This window comes from Gorilla gorilla, chromosome 14, assembly GCF_029281585.2.
Source record: "Gorilla gorilla gorilla isolate KB3781 chromosome 14, NHGRI_mGorGor1-v2.1_pri, whole genome shotgun sequence".
In the NCBI taxonomy this organism is placed as follows: Eukaryota; Metazoa; Chordata; class Mammalia; order Primates; family Hominidae; genus Gorilla; species Gorilla gorilla.
The window spans coordinates 84,660,695-84,678,141 of NC_073238.2; the positions used below are offsets into that span (position 1 = coordinate 84,660,695).

Below are 17,447 nucleotides of genomic sequence, written 5' to 3' on the forward strand. Positions count from 1 at the left end.
AATATGTCCTTTATTTTTGTTTTTAACTTTTTTCTCTTGATCTTAGGGTTTTAGTTATTTAGCTGTAAGTGGGACTTAATATTTACTCAGTATATGTTTTTCTGAGCTTCCTGGAGCAGTGCATGGATCTTTTAAAATCAAATTTTGAAAATTATCTGCAAATAATTACTCATATTTTCACCAAATTAACTCTCTGATACATTCTAGGACTCAAATTGCATATATGGTTCAACAACTGAGAATGCTACATAGACTGTTGAATCTTAATTCATTTTACACTCAATTTTTGTTTTCCTCTCTGCTTTACTTTAGGTAATTTCTAATCACTTGAATTTTCTCAAATGTCTTTATATTCCCGATTGCTTTATTCATTGTTATCTATCTTCTCCTATAAATATTTTGAATTATTTATGATAGTTACTTTTCTCCCTTTTCTAATACTTTAAACAACTGGGTCATCTCTTGGTCAATTTCCATTGACTGATTTTTGTTTGAACCATCAATAACATTCTCCTGCATTTTCCATCTACAGTAAAATTTGATTACATAACAGATACTATACTTCTCCAACAACAACAACAAAAAAATACAGGCTAAGAAGGGAGCTGGCCTTTAGTTCTTAGGCATTGTTATTTGTTCTCTGTTTTGTTTTGGTTTGGTTGTTATTGGTATATTCATAGCTTTTTGATGGCTTTAAAAATAAAATACAATTATTTGGTTTATCTGATGGAAAATGGAATTACAAATACAAGCATGCCTTATTTTATTGCATTTCACTTTACTGTGCTTTGCAGATACTGCAGTTTTTAAAAAATAATTGAAGGCTTATAGCAACTCATTATCTAGCAATTCCATCAGAACCATTTTTCCAACAGCATGGGCTCACTTCATGTATCTTGGTCACATTTTGGTAATTCTGGCAATATTTCAAATATTTTATTGTTATTATGTCTGTTACAGTAATTTGTGAGCAGTGATCTTTGGTGTTACAATTGTTCTTGTTTGGCGGTGTCATAAACTATACCTATATTAGACAATAAACTCAGTAAGTATAGTTCTGACTGCTTCACTAACTGGCCACCCCCTCATTTCTCCCCTTCTCCATGGGTCTTCCTATTCCCTGAGACACAATATTAAAACTAGGCCTACTAATAACCCTGCAATGCCCTCTAAGTGTCCAAATGAATGGAAGTGTTGCATGTCTCTCACTTTAAATCAAAAGCTGTAAATGATTAAGTTTAGTGAGGGAGACATGTAGAAAGTGGAATGAGAACAAAAGCTAGGCCTATTTTGCCAAACACTTAGGCAAGTTGTGAATGCAAAGGAAAAATTCTTGAAGTAAATTAAAAGTGCTACTCTAGTGAACACTCAAATAATAAGAAAGCACAACAGACTTATTTCTGAAATGGAGAAAGTGAGTGGTCTGGGCAGAAGGCGAAACCTGCCACAACATTTCCTTGAGCCAAAGCCTAATCCAGAGCAAGGCCCTAACTCTCTTCAATTTCATGAAGGCTGAGAGAGGTGACGAAACTGCAGAAGGAAAGTACAAAGTTGGCAGAAGTTAGTTTATGAAGTTTAAGGAAAGAAGTCTTCTCCATAACATAAAAGTACAAAGTGAAGCAGCAAGTGGGTTGGTGCAAAAGTTATTATGGTTTTTGCCATTACTTTTAATGTCAAAAACATCAATTAATTTTGTCCCAACCGAACAGAAGCCGCAGCTTCTACAATCATTGATGAAAGTGGCTACACTAAACAATAAATTTTCAGTGTTGACCATATATATAAAGAAGATGTCATCTAGGATTTTCATAGTTGGTGAGAAGTCAATGACTGGCTTCTAAGCTTCAAAGGACAGGCTAACTCTCTTTTTAGGGACTAAGGCACCAGTGAGTTTAAATTGAAGCCAATTCTCATTACCATTCTGAAAATCCTAGGGCTCTTAAGAATTATACTAATTCTACTCAGCCAGTGCTTTAGAAATGGAACAATAAAGCCTGGATGACAGCACATCGTTTGCAGAATGGCTTACTGAGTATTTATGTCCACAGTTGAGACTTACTACTCATTGACAATGTTCCTGGTTGCACAAGAGCTCTGATAGAGATGTACAAGGAGATTAATGTTGTCTTTAGGCCTGCTAACACATCCATTGTACAGCTCATTAAGAAATAATTTTGACTTTCAAGTCATATTATTTTTAAAAAGTATATTTCATTTCTTTTCTTTTTTCCTTTTTATTTGTACAGACTTTTGCATACATGTGCAATTTTGTTACATGTATAGATTGTGTAATGGTCAATACAGGGTTTTTAGGGTATCCATCATCTAAATAATGTACATTGTACCCATTAATCATTTTTTCACCTTCCTTCTCCTTCCCACCTCCTCACTCTTCTGGATCTCCGTTATCTATTATTCAACTCTCTATGTCCATGTAATCACAGTTTTTAGCAACTACTTATAAGTGAAGACATATGACATTTGTCTTTCTGTGCCTGGCTTGTTTCACTTAAGAAAATGACCTCTAAGTCCATCCATGTGACCATGAATGACATGATTTCATTTTTTTAATGGCTGAATAGTATTCCATGTGTATCTGTATCATATTTTATTTATCCACTCATCAATTGATGAACAATTAGGTTGATTCCATATATTTGATATTGTGAATAGTGGTGCAATAAATATACAAGCACAGGTTTTTTGATATATTGATTTTGTTTCCTTTGGATAGACACTCAGTAGCTGGATTGCTGGACTGAATGGTAGTTTTATTTTTAGTTCTTTGAAAAATAAGTCTGTAGATGCTGTAAATAGTGATTCCTTTGAGGCATCTGGCAAAGTAAATTTAAAACTTTCTGGAAAATTTCACTCTCCTACATACCATTAAATACATTCATAAGTCATGGGAGGAAGTAAAAATAACAACTAGTTTGGAAAAAGAGAAGATTCCAACCCTCATATATGGCTTTGAAGGGTTTAAGACATCAGTGGAGGAAGTAACCTTACTAGAAGTAACCTCTAACCAAAGAACTAGAATTAGAAGTGGAGTCTGAAGATGTAACTGAATTGCCGCAATGTCATGATCAAATTTGAATGGATGAAGAGTTACTTCTAATAGATGAGCAAAGAAAATGATTCTTGAGATGGTGTCTACTCCTGGTGAAAATTCTGTGAAGATCATTGAAATGACAAGAAAGGATTTAGAATATTACACAAACTGGCAGGGTGTTGTGGCTCACGCCTGTAATCTAAACTTTTTGGGAGGTGGCTGGTGGATCACTTGAGGCCAGGAGTTCAAGATCAGCCTGGCCAAGATGGCAAAACCCGGTCTCTACTAAAAATACAAAAATTAGATGGGCGTGGTGGTGCGTGCTTGTAATCCCAGCTACTCAGGTGGCTGAGGCATGAGAACTGCTTGAACCCGGGAAGTGGAGATTGCAGTGAGCCAAGATTGCACCACTGTGCCCCAGCCTGCGGCCACAAAGCAAGATGCTGAATCAAAAAAAAAAAAAAAAGAAATAAAAAAGAATATTACACAAACTTAATTGACAGAGCAGCAGTAGGGTTGAAGAGAAAATTGATTCCAATTTTGAAAGAAGTTATACCGTGGGTAGAACGCTATCAAACAGCATCCCATGCTATATGTATATAAAAAAATTGTGAAAGGAGAATCAATTGTTGCCATGTATTTCACTATCATCCTATTTTAAGAATTGCCACAGATACCCCAGCCTTCTGCAACCACCACCCTGATCAATCAGAAGCCATCAGCAGCGAGTTAAGACCCATCACTAGCAAAAAGATTAACACTCCCAGAAGGCTCAGATGATTGTTAGCATTTTTTAGCAATAAAGCATTTTTTAAATAACTGTGTACACATACATACATGATGATGTAGTGTTATTGCACACTTATTAGACCTATGGTATCATGTAAATAGAACTGATATATTTGCTAAGAAACAAATATATATTTATAAACAAATATATATATAAATATACATATATAATATATATTTTGGTGACTTGCTTAATTGCGATATTCACTTCATTATGGTAGTCTAGAATCCAACCTGCAATATCTTCAGGGTGTGCCTGTACGGAAAGGGAGAAGACTTAAAAAAAATCAAACCTATGAAATTGAAGGTATTATGGGTTGAAATTTAAAAAAAAAAGAAATTGAAGGTATTAATATACATTATTTGTTTTAAACATAAAATATATGAATCCTTATTTGTGTTTGTGCATATGTATCTATGTGTGCATGTCTATCAAAGACTCCTTAGAAAAAGGACAGACTGCAGAATGGAGCGTAAGCATAAAATCAGCCTGGAATACCTTTTGTTGCAGAGAGTAAAGAAATGCTCATCATTTTTTATGGCTGCATAGTATTCCATGGTGTATATGCGCCACATTTTCTTAATCGAGTCTATCATTGTTGGACATTTGGAACCTGCACGTTTTGCACATGTACCCTAAAACTTAAAGTATAATAATAAAAAAAAGAAGTGCTCAAAAAATTGAGGATATGTCAAAAGAATTATAGTGATGCTTACATCTATGAGCAAAACAACAGTAAAATTTGAATGCACGTTTTTCCTAAGAATACTATAAGAGAAAAGAAAGGAAGTTAGATCAATACAGGAAATTATTATCTAAAACTTTTTAGGAGATTTTTTTCATTTATTTATTTTGAAGTTTTATCTGCTATATATTTTATCTTACATATAAGATAAGTGGAAGGACATGGTATAATTTAACTTAAACACACAATACATTCTTTTAACTGGAAAACATAACTATGTAATTCATGCATTTAAGAAATGCCTTATAAGATTCATGGTTTTAAATATTTTATTAATATTAATGCTGAGAATGGTAACATGTTAGACATATTTAAAGTTCTCACTTTCCTATGCATTTATTTTGGGCAGTTAGTAACTAAAATGTCAACTCTTTATAATCTCAGAATTTGACAAAATGATTAAGATACAGTTATCCTCAAATATTTATTACATGCCAATTAGATAAATTAGTGTCAGATGGTGAGTTTTATCAGAAGCATTAATTAAAACATTGTATGATACAAACAAACTATAATAAACTAGAGGATAAATATATTTCCTATGCATAAAAAATATATCAACATAAAGTTAACCAGCTTAATCTTATGCATAAAACGTATATAGTTGCAGCAAGGCCACATCTCCATAGAGCAAAATATTGTGTAACCTATATTATTCAATTTTAAATAATTACATAATATCTTCTCTGTCAACTATAACATACTAAATACTGCTAACTCAGTAAAAAAAAAAAAACTGCAGAAAAGTTTATACTGCATTTAGATTTGGTGACATAAGATATGGATTAAATTTTAGAAGAGAGATTTAATGCATAACAGACATTAATATTTTTATATGCACATATTTATTTCTATTAATGCTAGAGAAGCAGGAGTAAAACATGCACAAAGAAGTATATGCATGCAACCACACTAGAAAATCTCTTATTGAGGTCACTACAAATTTAATTCCTTCAAATCTATTAAACATCATAAGTTCCACTTCAATTTATTATGGTGTTTGATATTGTTAACCTCCCATTCCTTTTTTAAATCTATTTTTTAGCGAAAGCTGTGCAGACTTCCTATCCCAGCTTACCTCTGGTTCATTGACTTTTCTTCCTGGGTCTAGTCTTTAACCCTCTCACTGCCATAGGTTTTGTTCAGGCCTCTACATTTTGCCTTGATGCTCACTGTTTCAGAATCACTCTTGAGCACTGCCTTAATTATTATTTTTACGGTGGTTTTAAACATAACCCTGTATCTCAAATGCCTGTAGAACTGCTCATCACATATCCCAGGAGCATTTCATTATAACTAAATTAAACTCAAAGCTTTCCCACTGATATTTTCTTTCATTTATACTTCTTTGTTTCTAATTGGTGCACTTCCAGAGTCGAATTTATGAACTTCCAGAGTAAAAATTATGAAAGTATCACTGTGTTTCTTTCTACTTTGTTTCCTATATCAAATATGATGTAAAATCCATCTTTCTCTTTGAATGTGTTCTTGCCTTCTTTATGAGGCCTGCCGATGTCCCAGGGGCAGTGATGTTAGTACTTAAAGCACCCAGATGCTCCTTTTTTCAGGAACTGGACTTGGCCTAACAGGAGCTCTTTATTCTGTGGAAGTCTATGTGTTCCTGCTTCTCACACTTTATCCTTCAACTGCCACCACCTCTCCTGACTCTCAACCTGTGGGTGGATCTTAAAGCACTGACTAAGAATCAGGATAAATCCTTGCTTCAGGGTGTGACTCATTCTGCAGGAAGTCATATGCAGAGCTTCCGGAGAGATAAAGAGGAAGCAAGTCTTCATCCCTGATTTGTTCCTTCCTCTGCCCTATCCTGCTTCTGTTTCTTCTGAGGTCAGCCTTTAAATCCATCATGAAAACCTGAATTCCAGGCTCAGGCTCTAATATGAGGGAATCTGGCTTATGACATCATCCTTCAAAATACTGCTCAGTTCATCCTTTATGTTCATATAGTCTTCATTTCATGCCTGGATTAACCAAAACAGCTTCTCAGATCATTAGTTTCTGCTGTGCCTGTCCTTTATACATTTTCTAAAACCATACCATATTTCAAAACTACCTTTCTAAATTATGATAGTCAGTCTATTGTGGTTGTTAAAGTCATTATTTCAGTACCCAGATTGCCTGGGCTTGAGTTCTAATGTCACCAATTGCTGAGTGAATAACGGGTACATTTTAAATTTTTTCCATGCCTCCATTTTCTATATTATAGAGAAAAGTGAGAAATTAAGAATTTTCTGTTTCTTAAACACAAAATGATTTGTAAATGCAAACTACTTTAAACGAGGCCTGGAACATAATCAACGCAGTGAGTGTTAACTATCATCATCATCATCATCATCATCATTATCATTGACTCAGTTGTTATTCCTCTCCTCAAGAACCTACATTAGCTTCTAATTAAACATACTGTTCCAAGTAAAAAACTTATCTACTGGCTCCTGAGGTCTATCATAATCATCTTTGTCCTATTTTTATGGTTTAATTTCCCAGTTATTTCCAATATAAACTCTATTTTCACCAACTCATTATCCTTGTAATTTTTGCAAACAGAAATTCTTTAGTTCTCTATTTTTTCCATAGTAGTATCTCTACTTAATATAGTATGCCATGTCTTTTCCACTAGGCTTACCTCAAACTCAATTTCTCTGAAAAACTTTCATAATGCTCTATCATATGCTACTCATTTCCTTATTTGACTATGTCTTGACTTGGAATTAGAACCATATATTCTACCTTGCAGTTATTTGCAACTATAATAATTTCCTTAATTATCTTATGGTTTATCTTTAATTCCTCAAGTATATTGAAAACTCTACAAGGAACAACATTATGTTTTATAATCATTATGCATCATCAACAGGGCATAGGCCAATGCTAGAGTATGTTTGATAATTGTTTGTTTTAATTAGTGCAAAGAAAGATGCTTCATGGACTGCTGACAATCTACTATAGACATAAGCAAAACATTAAAATGATATCCAAGTGATCAAGAAAACAAAAGTTTTTCAGTTTTACTAATTATTTTTTTCTGAAGTTGCTACAGAGATATTTTAAACTATCAAACTGAGCGAGAGATTTAGGTGGATGGATGATTTAGTAAAATGAAAGAAATGTTATTCCTCTTCTATTAAAGATAATCTATGTAAATAAATTTTCCATCAACATAGAGAAGCAGTACTATCTGCCTACTCCTGGGTATTAATATATGTTGTTTATGTAAGTAATTTCTTTTTAATGTATTTAATGTGGTTTAAGTGCTACTGAATGCATCATTTCAATTGTCACTTTAGCCTCAACTGTCTACATACTAGTGCACTATAAAGAACATTAAAATAATAAATACTTTCTTGAAATAACTAAACTTATTGTCAAATATGTACAAACAGTGAAAACAGATTATAACACATTTTTAAATGCCAAGTGTTTTAGTCTGTAGAATAGGATACTTTTCTATCTATCAAATATCATCATTTTATTCTTCATTTAAGTTTTCATTTGATCATGAACATATTGCATGCTTGCTGCAAAAATTTAAATAATACATCTGTTTATACATTTCAGAAAAAAGTTAGCCACCCCTCCTTTCCTCCTTATGAGCCCTACCTCACAGGAATAAGATTTGTTAAGTTTTTGGCGTATATCCTTCAACACTATTTCGATGAACATAAAATGATAAATAACATTATTTCCAACTCAAGACTAAGTATATTAGTTACATAAGATTTCCCCATTTATGTCTGCAAAATGCTCTTACTCTTAATAATGGCTAAGGGGGAAGAAAACTTTCACAAGCTCAATCATATTTCATTTCATATCTGTACATTATATCAGACAAGGCCATGAACGCCTCCTAATTTTCTTACAATTGAAAATTCAAATATCTAATTTTAATATTGATGTGTCCACCTAATTTTCCTCATCTGAATCTCAGATTAAAGGTAGCCTACCTATAAAAAATTTTTGATGTTTGAAATTCAAGGATTTACATTCAAATATTTCGGTTGACTTGTTGCTGATCAATTATCTTGGGCTATTTGTGAGAAAGTGATATTCATCTTAGGATTTCCTTCAAGGCCTAAAGCACAAATGAGTTCAGAATTTTGATTATTTTTCATGCAGAAATATATTAATGGGTTATCTGAAATATTATTAGCCTTTCAGACCTTACCTACTTAAAAATACGCCTAACAGTAAACAAAACTATCTACATAAACATGACCTTTCATAAAACAATTGATAATTCTGACCAGTATCAAGTTAAAAACATACACAATATAACCGGCACATAAATACATGATTTTATGTAGAGTCCTTCAATGAGGGCAATATGTTAACTAAAAACAAAATTTATTTGACAGTTTGGAATGATGATATAATTAATATAAATTAAACATATATAATTATGAATGAACACTGAGCAAGTGCTAATAATGTTAGCTAGCAATGCTTTTACTGAAAGAGCTATAAATCTTCATAAAAATTACTTATTTTTATATTATTCGATATTATTATAATAGCCCCACAATTTTTAGTGGTAATGATTCCAACACCACATACATTTTGCTTAAAGACAATATTTAGTTGTACTAACCAAAATATACTAAAAGTATTAAAATGTATTAGTTTATTACTAATGATTATTCATTTTAAGTCAAGAGCTAGCTTTGCGTTAATTACAACTGTTTCATCTTGCAAAAGTATCAGTAAAGTAGTATCAAATACCTGCAATGATTCACAACAATGCTTGTTCAAGTGTCACACAATATTTATTTGTATTTATTAATATTTGTTTAACTTAAAGTCCTAAGATGTACATTACTTGTAAAATAATTAGTACTAAAGTTTTAAACTATAGTGTTAAAAAATTAATTGGGAGGTCATTAGGCTGAGACATCTCCAGGTTTTTGCCAAGCAAAAACCAACTCAGAGTAATTTAACCAATCAGAAACCACCAACCAACCTCTAAATAGGCTCTTGCCCCGCTTTAACCAATCAAATATTTTCTTTGTCTTGTTTCCACAAGCGTCTTATGAAAACGTTCCCCTGGTCTTCTTTAGGCGGGTCTCTGAACAGCTTGTGGTCTCGTGCTACCCGATCATGAGTTGCTGTTTGCTCAAATAAACTCTTTAAAATAGTAATGTACCTAAGTTTATCACTTAACAGTGTAAAGAAAATATAAAACTTTATTTGAATTGAGTTAGCCATAATGATTTTTAAAAACTAATTTTTCGTATCCTACTTAAGAAACACATCAATGATTGCTAATAATGTATTTAGTTTAATATATTCTAAATATATTAAATATTTATATGTTCAGAATAATACATATAAAAGTAATACATTGCTCAGATGTTTTAGAACAATATAAACCAAGAAGAATTTTGATTTCTCATCCAATAGGAATATTGTAAACAATTTGCATAACTAATTTAGAAAATAACTAATGTATATAAAGAGTAATAAAGAAAACAATGTAGAATATTATGAATATAGAATAATTGCTCAACAGATTGGTTAAAAATGTTTCAAATGAAAAGGAAAATGTTGAATTAAGATGAATAAAAGACTACAAGATTGAGGAAATTATAGGAAACACCCATCTTTTTAAAAAATTAATGAGCATTTGATGTGTTAATATATTTTTGAGTTGGTTGACACCTCCTGTCTTCTTAAAAATACATACAATATTATTTAATTTGTAAGTTAAATGAAGTCAATTTAATTACACTCTCAAGTATAGCTCTTACGCTGAAGAATATAATTGAATTATTAACTAGATGCTATTTAGATGCTAGCTCAGGATAATTTGTGGTTTTGCCACACATATTATGACATTGAATAATTCTCTCAATAATAATGACTGTGAATTCTCTTGCAAATGGTAACTCAATTTCGTAGTTATATTTGAAAAATAAAATCAATAATATAAAAATGCTTTCAATAGTTAGCTGACAGATTGAACTCTAAATCACCTGCAGTAGTTATGCAATGTCAAATGTCCTTCCCCATGTATTCCAAGACACTGACTTAAATTGAATGTCCATATTGTAATATTTCTATCATGGTAGAAATACAGCCATGTTTTTCTGGAATCATTTTAATGCATAAAACTATTAGCTTTCAAATGCATTGTGGCTTTAAAAATAATATCAATATGACACAATTTAATTTTAAATAAATATAAAATAAAAATGTCAATATGAAATACCTTAATTTATTAGTTGATATAAATATATAGCCAAGATAACCTTTCTTTAGTTTCTGATGGAAGAGCATATTTCATTTCAGATTTTAGGCACAATTCCTGAATTAGCGTGTCTAAAATTAGTATGACTGCGAATCCCACAGTCCCAGATTATGGAATTTTTCCTCCATAGTTATCAACCCTAGTTACAAGTAGTTTTATTTTTGAACACTTTATAATTGTTTTGTTTTTCAAAAAATTATTACCTAAAGTAGCATTTCAACTTTTCCACAAAAGAAAAATAAGAAATAAAAACAAGTATAAACAAAACAAACAACAACAACAAAAAACTCTTAAAAATGTGAATCCTTATTTCTGTAGTCATGTAATATTCTGCAATCTGCATGCCAGTCTGGCACTTTTAAACATGTGAATGCATGTTTCCAGTAGAGGCAGACTACTGTACCTATGTGCAGGTATCTTTCGGTTCCCAACAATCAGGATAACATCACAAAGTTGCTGCTGCTTCAAATAACTTTCCATCTTTCTGAAGGTTTGCTCAGCATGATGAACAGCTTGATAGAATTCTTCAGAGCTACTGGAGTCCAAATCACTTTGAGGTGTCATTGAATGGCCGGTTGATGACAGCCTATAAACCACACACACACACACACACACAAAATAATAAAGGGATTTATAAAGAGCCAATTATCTAGAATAACATACAGGTTTTTATCATTTTCTTAAGAAAACTAATATATCTGTGTTTATTTTTATATTTTAATACAAGTTCAATAAATAAAGGTCAAATAATCTATTGTGGGGTAAGTGATTTGCTCTAGGGAATAATAAATAAATGGAAAAGTTCTTTTTTTCTTGTTAAAAAAAGGTTTAAAAATATGTTGTCTGTATTGATTAGGACATTATGTTAGTAAACCTGAAATATCACAGAAATGGTAAATTATTTACATGCCTATTCTAAAATTAATTAGCAATGAAATGTTAATTTCATTCATTTGATATTGAGGAAGATAGCTTAATTATACTATTCTAAATAGAATTCTTGAGATGCCATAGTAAATGTTGCCTTGCAGAAATAGGTGATTTTTATTATGAAAAAAATATGAAACCTGGTTTTCAAGTAATACTGACAATTAAATTTGTAAGTAAATTATTGACTTTCATGTTCTGCTCCCCACTATTAAACGAAAAAATAGAATGTATTAACTCAGTACCTATAATAACTTTAATCATTAATAGATATTTTAATAAACTTTATGATTTTGAAAAGTCCATGATACTTAAGTTTTGTTACTTCATGTATTAATAGTATAGACTGTTTCAAAAAAATAACTTTAATAAGTGCTATACTCCATCATAGGGAAGACTGTTAATATTCAAGTTACATGATAGACACATGATAAAGCCCAGCAGACCCAATAAAGTGTTCTGATGACAATTCCTTAAATAACCTAAAATTAAATATTAATTAGATTCATAAAGTTAATACTAAAATTGCTTACTTCATGATAAATATCTTAGAAAGCAACATGGAGAATTCTGGTTCCAACTGCAAAGTAGTAATTTGCAGCTGACTAAATCCCTCTCCATGAAAACCACAAAAAAATTACACACAGTATCAAAATAATTATTTGCATTCAATAGGCTCTACTGAGGCAATCAGGACTTAGAAAGCCAAGATCCTGAAATACAGATAAATTAATTAGAGTCATCTCAAAATTATTCACTGCGTATTCTTTCCCTCTCAAGGTATTTACTAGTTATTAACAACATAGAGTGAGAGTCCAAGGGGCTCAACATAATATGGCAGCTGAGCAGATCTTCTGAGGATAATAGGAAGACTGAAACCTAGAGTTGTATCAGTGAAAATGTCTGATTTCATTAAGCTGAACTTTTAATTGAAGTACCAGCAAACAATGTAGTTTATATTTAGGAAAAGACATTCTTATATGGACTCTGTGATTTCTTATACACAATGCCTGGCATTAAAGGAAAAAAATAGTAGGTTTGTAAAGAAACTGGACACAATGAGAAAAACAGACAACAGAAACAGTCTCCCAGGTGCTACAGATATGTTCGAATATATGGATCACAATTATTACTTAATAGATATAAAAATAACTTTCATTAGTCTTTTAATATAGATAATAAGCTGGATAATTTCAAGTCATATGAAAAAAATCAAATGGAAACAAATAAGGCAATAATTTAAGATTTTGATGTGCAAAATTAACTAGTCGATAAAAGGCAAACAAATGACGGTATGAAAAATAAATTAACAGAAAATAATCTAAGTTACTGAGATAAAAGTATAGAAAACAAAAACCGGTAAAATTATAATATTCATGTAATTACTATATTTTGTAATCTTAAAAGTAGAGGGGAGAGATGATGGGACAAAAGCCATCTGAGGAAATAATGGCCAAGAATTTTCAAAAATTTGTTAGATACTTCAGGAAAGAGATTCCAGTGAAATTGGACTTAAACACGTTTTAATCGTATAGAAACACCTAATACACTGATTCGGAAAACATTATATTTTATTGAACCTCTTCCTCTTGAGATGCAGAACCACAGTTATGCAAAATAAAAAATTTGGAGAGCCTTACCAGTAAAATGTAAACAACAACAAAAAAACATTATTTTTGAATAAGAAAATACGTAATTAATATTATTTCCAGAAGATGTGTTTGTGCACATAGAAAATCCGAAAAAATTGACAGAGAAGCTTACCAAATTCTATATCCACTGTTATTACCTGTGTTCTCTGTTATCTGCAATATATATATTTATCTACACGATATGTTATTTTCATCAGACTTTTCAAGTTCTCCTTTAAATATTTGAAATTAATACAAATTTTGCTGTACCATATGTTTGCCTTTCACAAGTTTGCAAATTACAACCTCAGAATATGGCCACTTCTCAGCATATATTTTAAGAATTCGGGCTCAAGCACATATAGCAAGAACAGCAGAATTATTTCACCTGTTAACTCATTGAATAAAAATGTCACAATATGCATTGCAGGGTGCATTTTAAGATTTAGAATGAACACACTATTGACTCTCAGGTACAAAGGATAATTAAGTTAGGATTTGGAGGCTGCCAAATAGACCAAAACTGCTCCAAAAGGAAACCCTGATGCTTCTTCTGGTTGGGTACTCAGACTGCATGATTAGGTTTTAAAATTCAAGGTATGAGAAACACCTCTAAAGAATGGCTACAGATTAATTTAAATAGGGTTTGGGATAAAAGCTCTACATACGTCCTTATATTAATTAACCACAGGTTAAATGAAATATTCTGCTCAGAATTTTTTTTTTTTTTTTTTTTTGAGACAAAGTCTCACTCTGTCGCCCAGGCTGCGGTGCAGTGGCACCATCTTGGCTCACTGCAACCTCTGCCTCCTGGGTTCAAGTGATTCTCCTGCCTCAGCCTCCTGAGTAGCTGGGATTACAGGCGTGCACCACCATGCCCGGCTCATTTTTGTATGTTTAGTGGAGACGGGGTTTCACCATATTTGTCAGGCTGGTCTCAAACTCCCGACCTCAGGTGATCTGCCCGCCTTGGCCCCCCAAAGTGCCGGGATTACAGGCGTGAGCCACTGTGCCTGGCCTGGGCAGAAATTTTTAATACCTGATAAAGATTTCATAATCTAGGAAAAGTTAAGATAATTATTTAATTTACTTTGTCTTTAGTTGTTGTCCAAGTTGTGGTGGGTGTACTATTAAAGAAAAGAATGAGAGAAGTAGAATAGAAAGAAATAGAAAAGAAAGAAATAGAGCTTGGTGAGACCCTGGTTTGGGGGGCGGGGGGTCATAGTATTTGAAAAGTTATTCAAAGTCAAAAAGTTAACTAACTACTGTCAAGATAGTACCTTCTTTTATCTAATCTAGTTAAAATAATCAATCTCAAATATAATACAGACTTGGACTTTTTCTGACAAATTTGAAAACAATTTGAAAGGATGGGATTAAAAAATCAGAAAATTAGATAAGAGGCTCAAAAAAAAAATAAATAAGTTCCAGTTCTCTCCTAGATTTTTTTCCTAAAAGTTCTTAGGCATTAAGTTTCTTCATATTATATCTGAGAACACATTACTTCTCTTCAAGGTCATTAATCTTTCAGATACATGGTTATATTTGTTTCACTTGATTTTCTGTCACACATTTCCTCACATATCATTTCATGATCTAAGACTTTAGTAGGATTCTTTCTCCTCAACCTTATACTTAATATAGAATTTTAATATGAATTTTCACAACAGAACACTTATAATTTTTAAGATAATATTTATTATTTAACCTTCTTCCCATCACATATCCAACCTACTAATTTAAAAAGGAGACTTTAACATTTTTGTAAATTTACATTATGTATTTATCATGTTTTCTATAGGTATTAAGTAAAAACCAGGCATTGGATTACTTCATTGTTTTGTCCAATTTTGTACATCAGTTGAAAAAAACTTTACAGTTTCTTTCCAACCGAAGAGTCCCTTATACAATGATCTGAAACTCTTAACATTTGTCTTTATTTTGGCCCAACAATACAAAGCTTGAAGTTACAAGAAATGCAATTTTAAAAGTACAATATGACTTTTTATCAAATTTAAAGACATGTTTAAGTCTTCTCCAACCTAACATATATAAAAATAAAATGAATAAAATTGTTTTGATCTCTTGAACTCCTCAAACCATAGCTATACTATTCTATTTCCTTTCATACCCACGTCTTGAAAGAATTGTCTTCACGTCTCAACTTCAGTTCCTGACCCTCCAAATACTCCTTAATCTATTGCAATTTGACTTCCATAACTACCCATCTAACGGAACTACTCTTGACAAGGACATTAGTGTCTTTGTTGCGGCTATCTTTAGCATTTAATTTCCTATCATTGACTGCTGAGAACTGACCAACATACTTTACCGTTCTTGTGCTGAACAGTTCCGGACTCAATATTCTTTACTCTCTCTGTACCAAATGATTCTCAGGTGAAACCTGTTTCCCTATTTCTTTGTTAAACAACATCGGAATCCGACAAACAAGTTAGTTACTTCCTCAAGGAAATATTTACTTCTGTAAGAATAGATTGTTAACTAATAAGAAAAAATGTAAGACAAATAATTACTCATATGTTTTTTACTTTATGACCTACCTACTGAGTGCAAATCTAAAAGTGTTTTTATCTCTTCCCATTGCCAACCAGTTCCTCAGTCTTCAATGGCTTCTTGGTGGCAAATCCATATCACACATTAGAAGTGCCTGTATGATCTGATGCTTTCTACAATTTGTATGATCCTTCAAACCAAGCTCTAGTTTCAGCTACACCAAATAATTCCAGTTTCTGCAATATGTCACACCACTTTCTTCTATCGCATTCCACACACATATTTTTCTGTACCTGGAACCTGCACAACACACTGACATGCCCATGGCTAACTACTCCTTCAGAATTCAGTTTAAATATCACTACCTTCAGAAAGTCTTATTTTTTTCAGTGAATTGTTTTTTATTTTTACTTTAAAAAATAGATTCAGGGGATGTATGTGCATTTGTTACATGAGTATATTGTGTGGTGCTGAGGGGAAAGCCTTATCTCAATCCTTACTGCTTGTGGGGTGGGGTTACCCTAACATGTAGTAAATATGGTTTAAATACATCTCTGCTATGTCAAACATTTTAGGAGTTCAACAACTATTTGTTGAATAAATGCATAAATATATTCTATGACAAGATGGTTTGGTCAGATACTAATTTTAGTTTTTTACGTGTTTTTGTTTACTTTTGGTTTTAGTTTCCATAGACCACACAAATATGTTGCTCAGAATAGCTACCACTAAATAAACAAGCAATAGAATTTATATCCCAAAACCTAACAGAATGCCTGGCACACAGATTTAGTAAATGTTTGTGGCATAAATTGTAATTTTTGAACATCAAATAGTTTCCAGAGCTCATGAGAAACAAACAAACAAAACATAAAATAACTGCTGTAACCAGAATACATACTTTCTTGTATTTCTCTGGCAGTACAATTGTGTACATTATGACAATACTAAAGATTACACTAAATATAGTAAATAAAATACATTTAAAACCTTTTAAATAAATAAGATATATTAATTGCAAACAAGAATTTCTGGATGACTAGATTCAAAATTTTTTCTTAATGTGAGTCACTAAGAGAGTAATGAAAATGGCAAAATAAATTTGAAAGCAGTTTTTTTTCTAAGTGATAAGAGTTAGCTTTTGTTTTGAGAAAAATATTTTAAAGAACATTTTGTAATATCAGATAAAGAAATCACTCTTACATACATAGTTCTTAGACAAAGACCTGAATGTAGTAAAAGATGACTTTATTTAAGGGAAAAAAATTTAACTATTTGTTTGAGCCCAGCAAACTTAGTGTGTATTTCAGGCAATGTATATGTCTTTAGATTATATTTGCATTAGAGTTATATGTATTTTAATTTTTAAAAAATATTTTTGAGTAGGGGGAAATTGAAAATTTGTTATTTTCTACCTTTTAGAAAATGTTCACATATTTTATATCAGACACACATTATTTTAAACAACATATAGTCATTTTTACAAAAAAATTCAAAGTTCAAAAAGTGCCCAAAATAAAACAAAA

The 17,447-nt window shown here is 31.7% G+C and overlaps 1 protein-coding gene across 2 annotated transcripts in view; it reads right to left on the reverse strand.

The window, feature by feature from the left end:
• Positions 1 to 17,447, reverse strand: part of KLHL1 (kelch like family member 1) — a 413,680-nt gene that overhangs the window by 263,987 nt on the left and 132,246 nt on the right. Inside the window, exons 1-2 of one of the 2 annotated variants that reach the window (XM_063697407.1) lie at positions 15,740 to 15,755; positions 11,253 to 11,435 (exon numbers count right to left, since the gene is read on the reverse strand). In XM_063697407.1, coding sequence (XP_063553477.1) covers positions 11,253 to 11,413 — 161 coding nt within the window. In that variant the 5' untranslated portion in view covers positions 11,414 to 11,435; positions 15,740 to 15,755. Of the gene's footprint in view, positions 1 to 11,252; positions 11,436 to 15,739; positions 15,756 to 17,447 lie in introns of those variants that run through there. The other variant, XM_019039881.3, reaches the window with a different exon arrangement.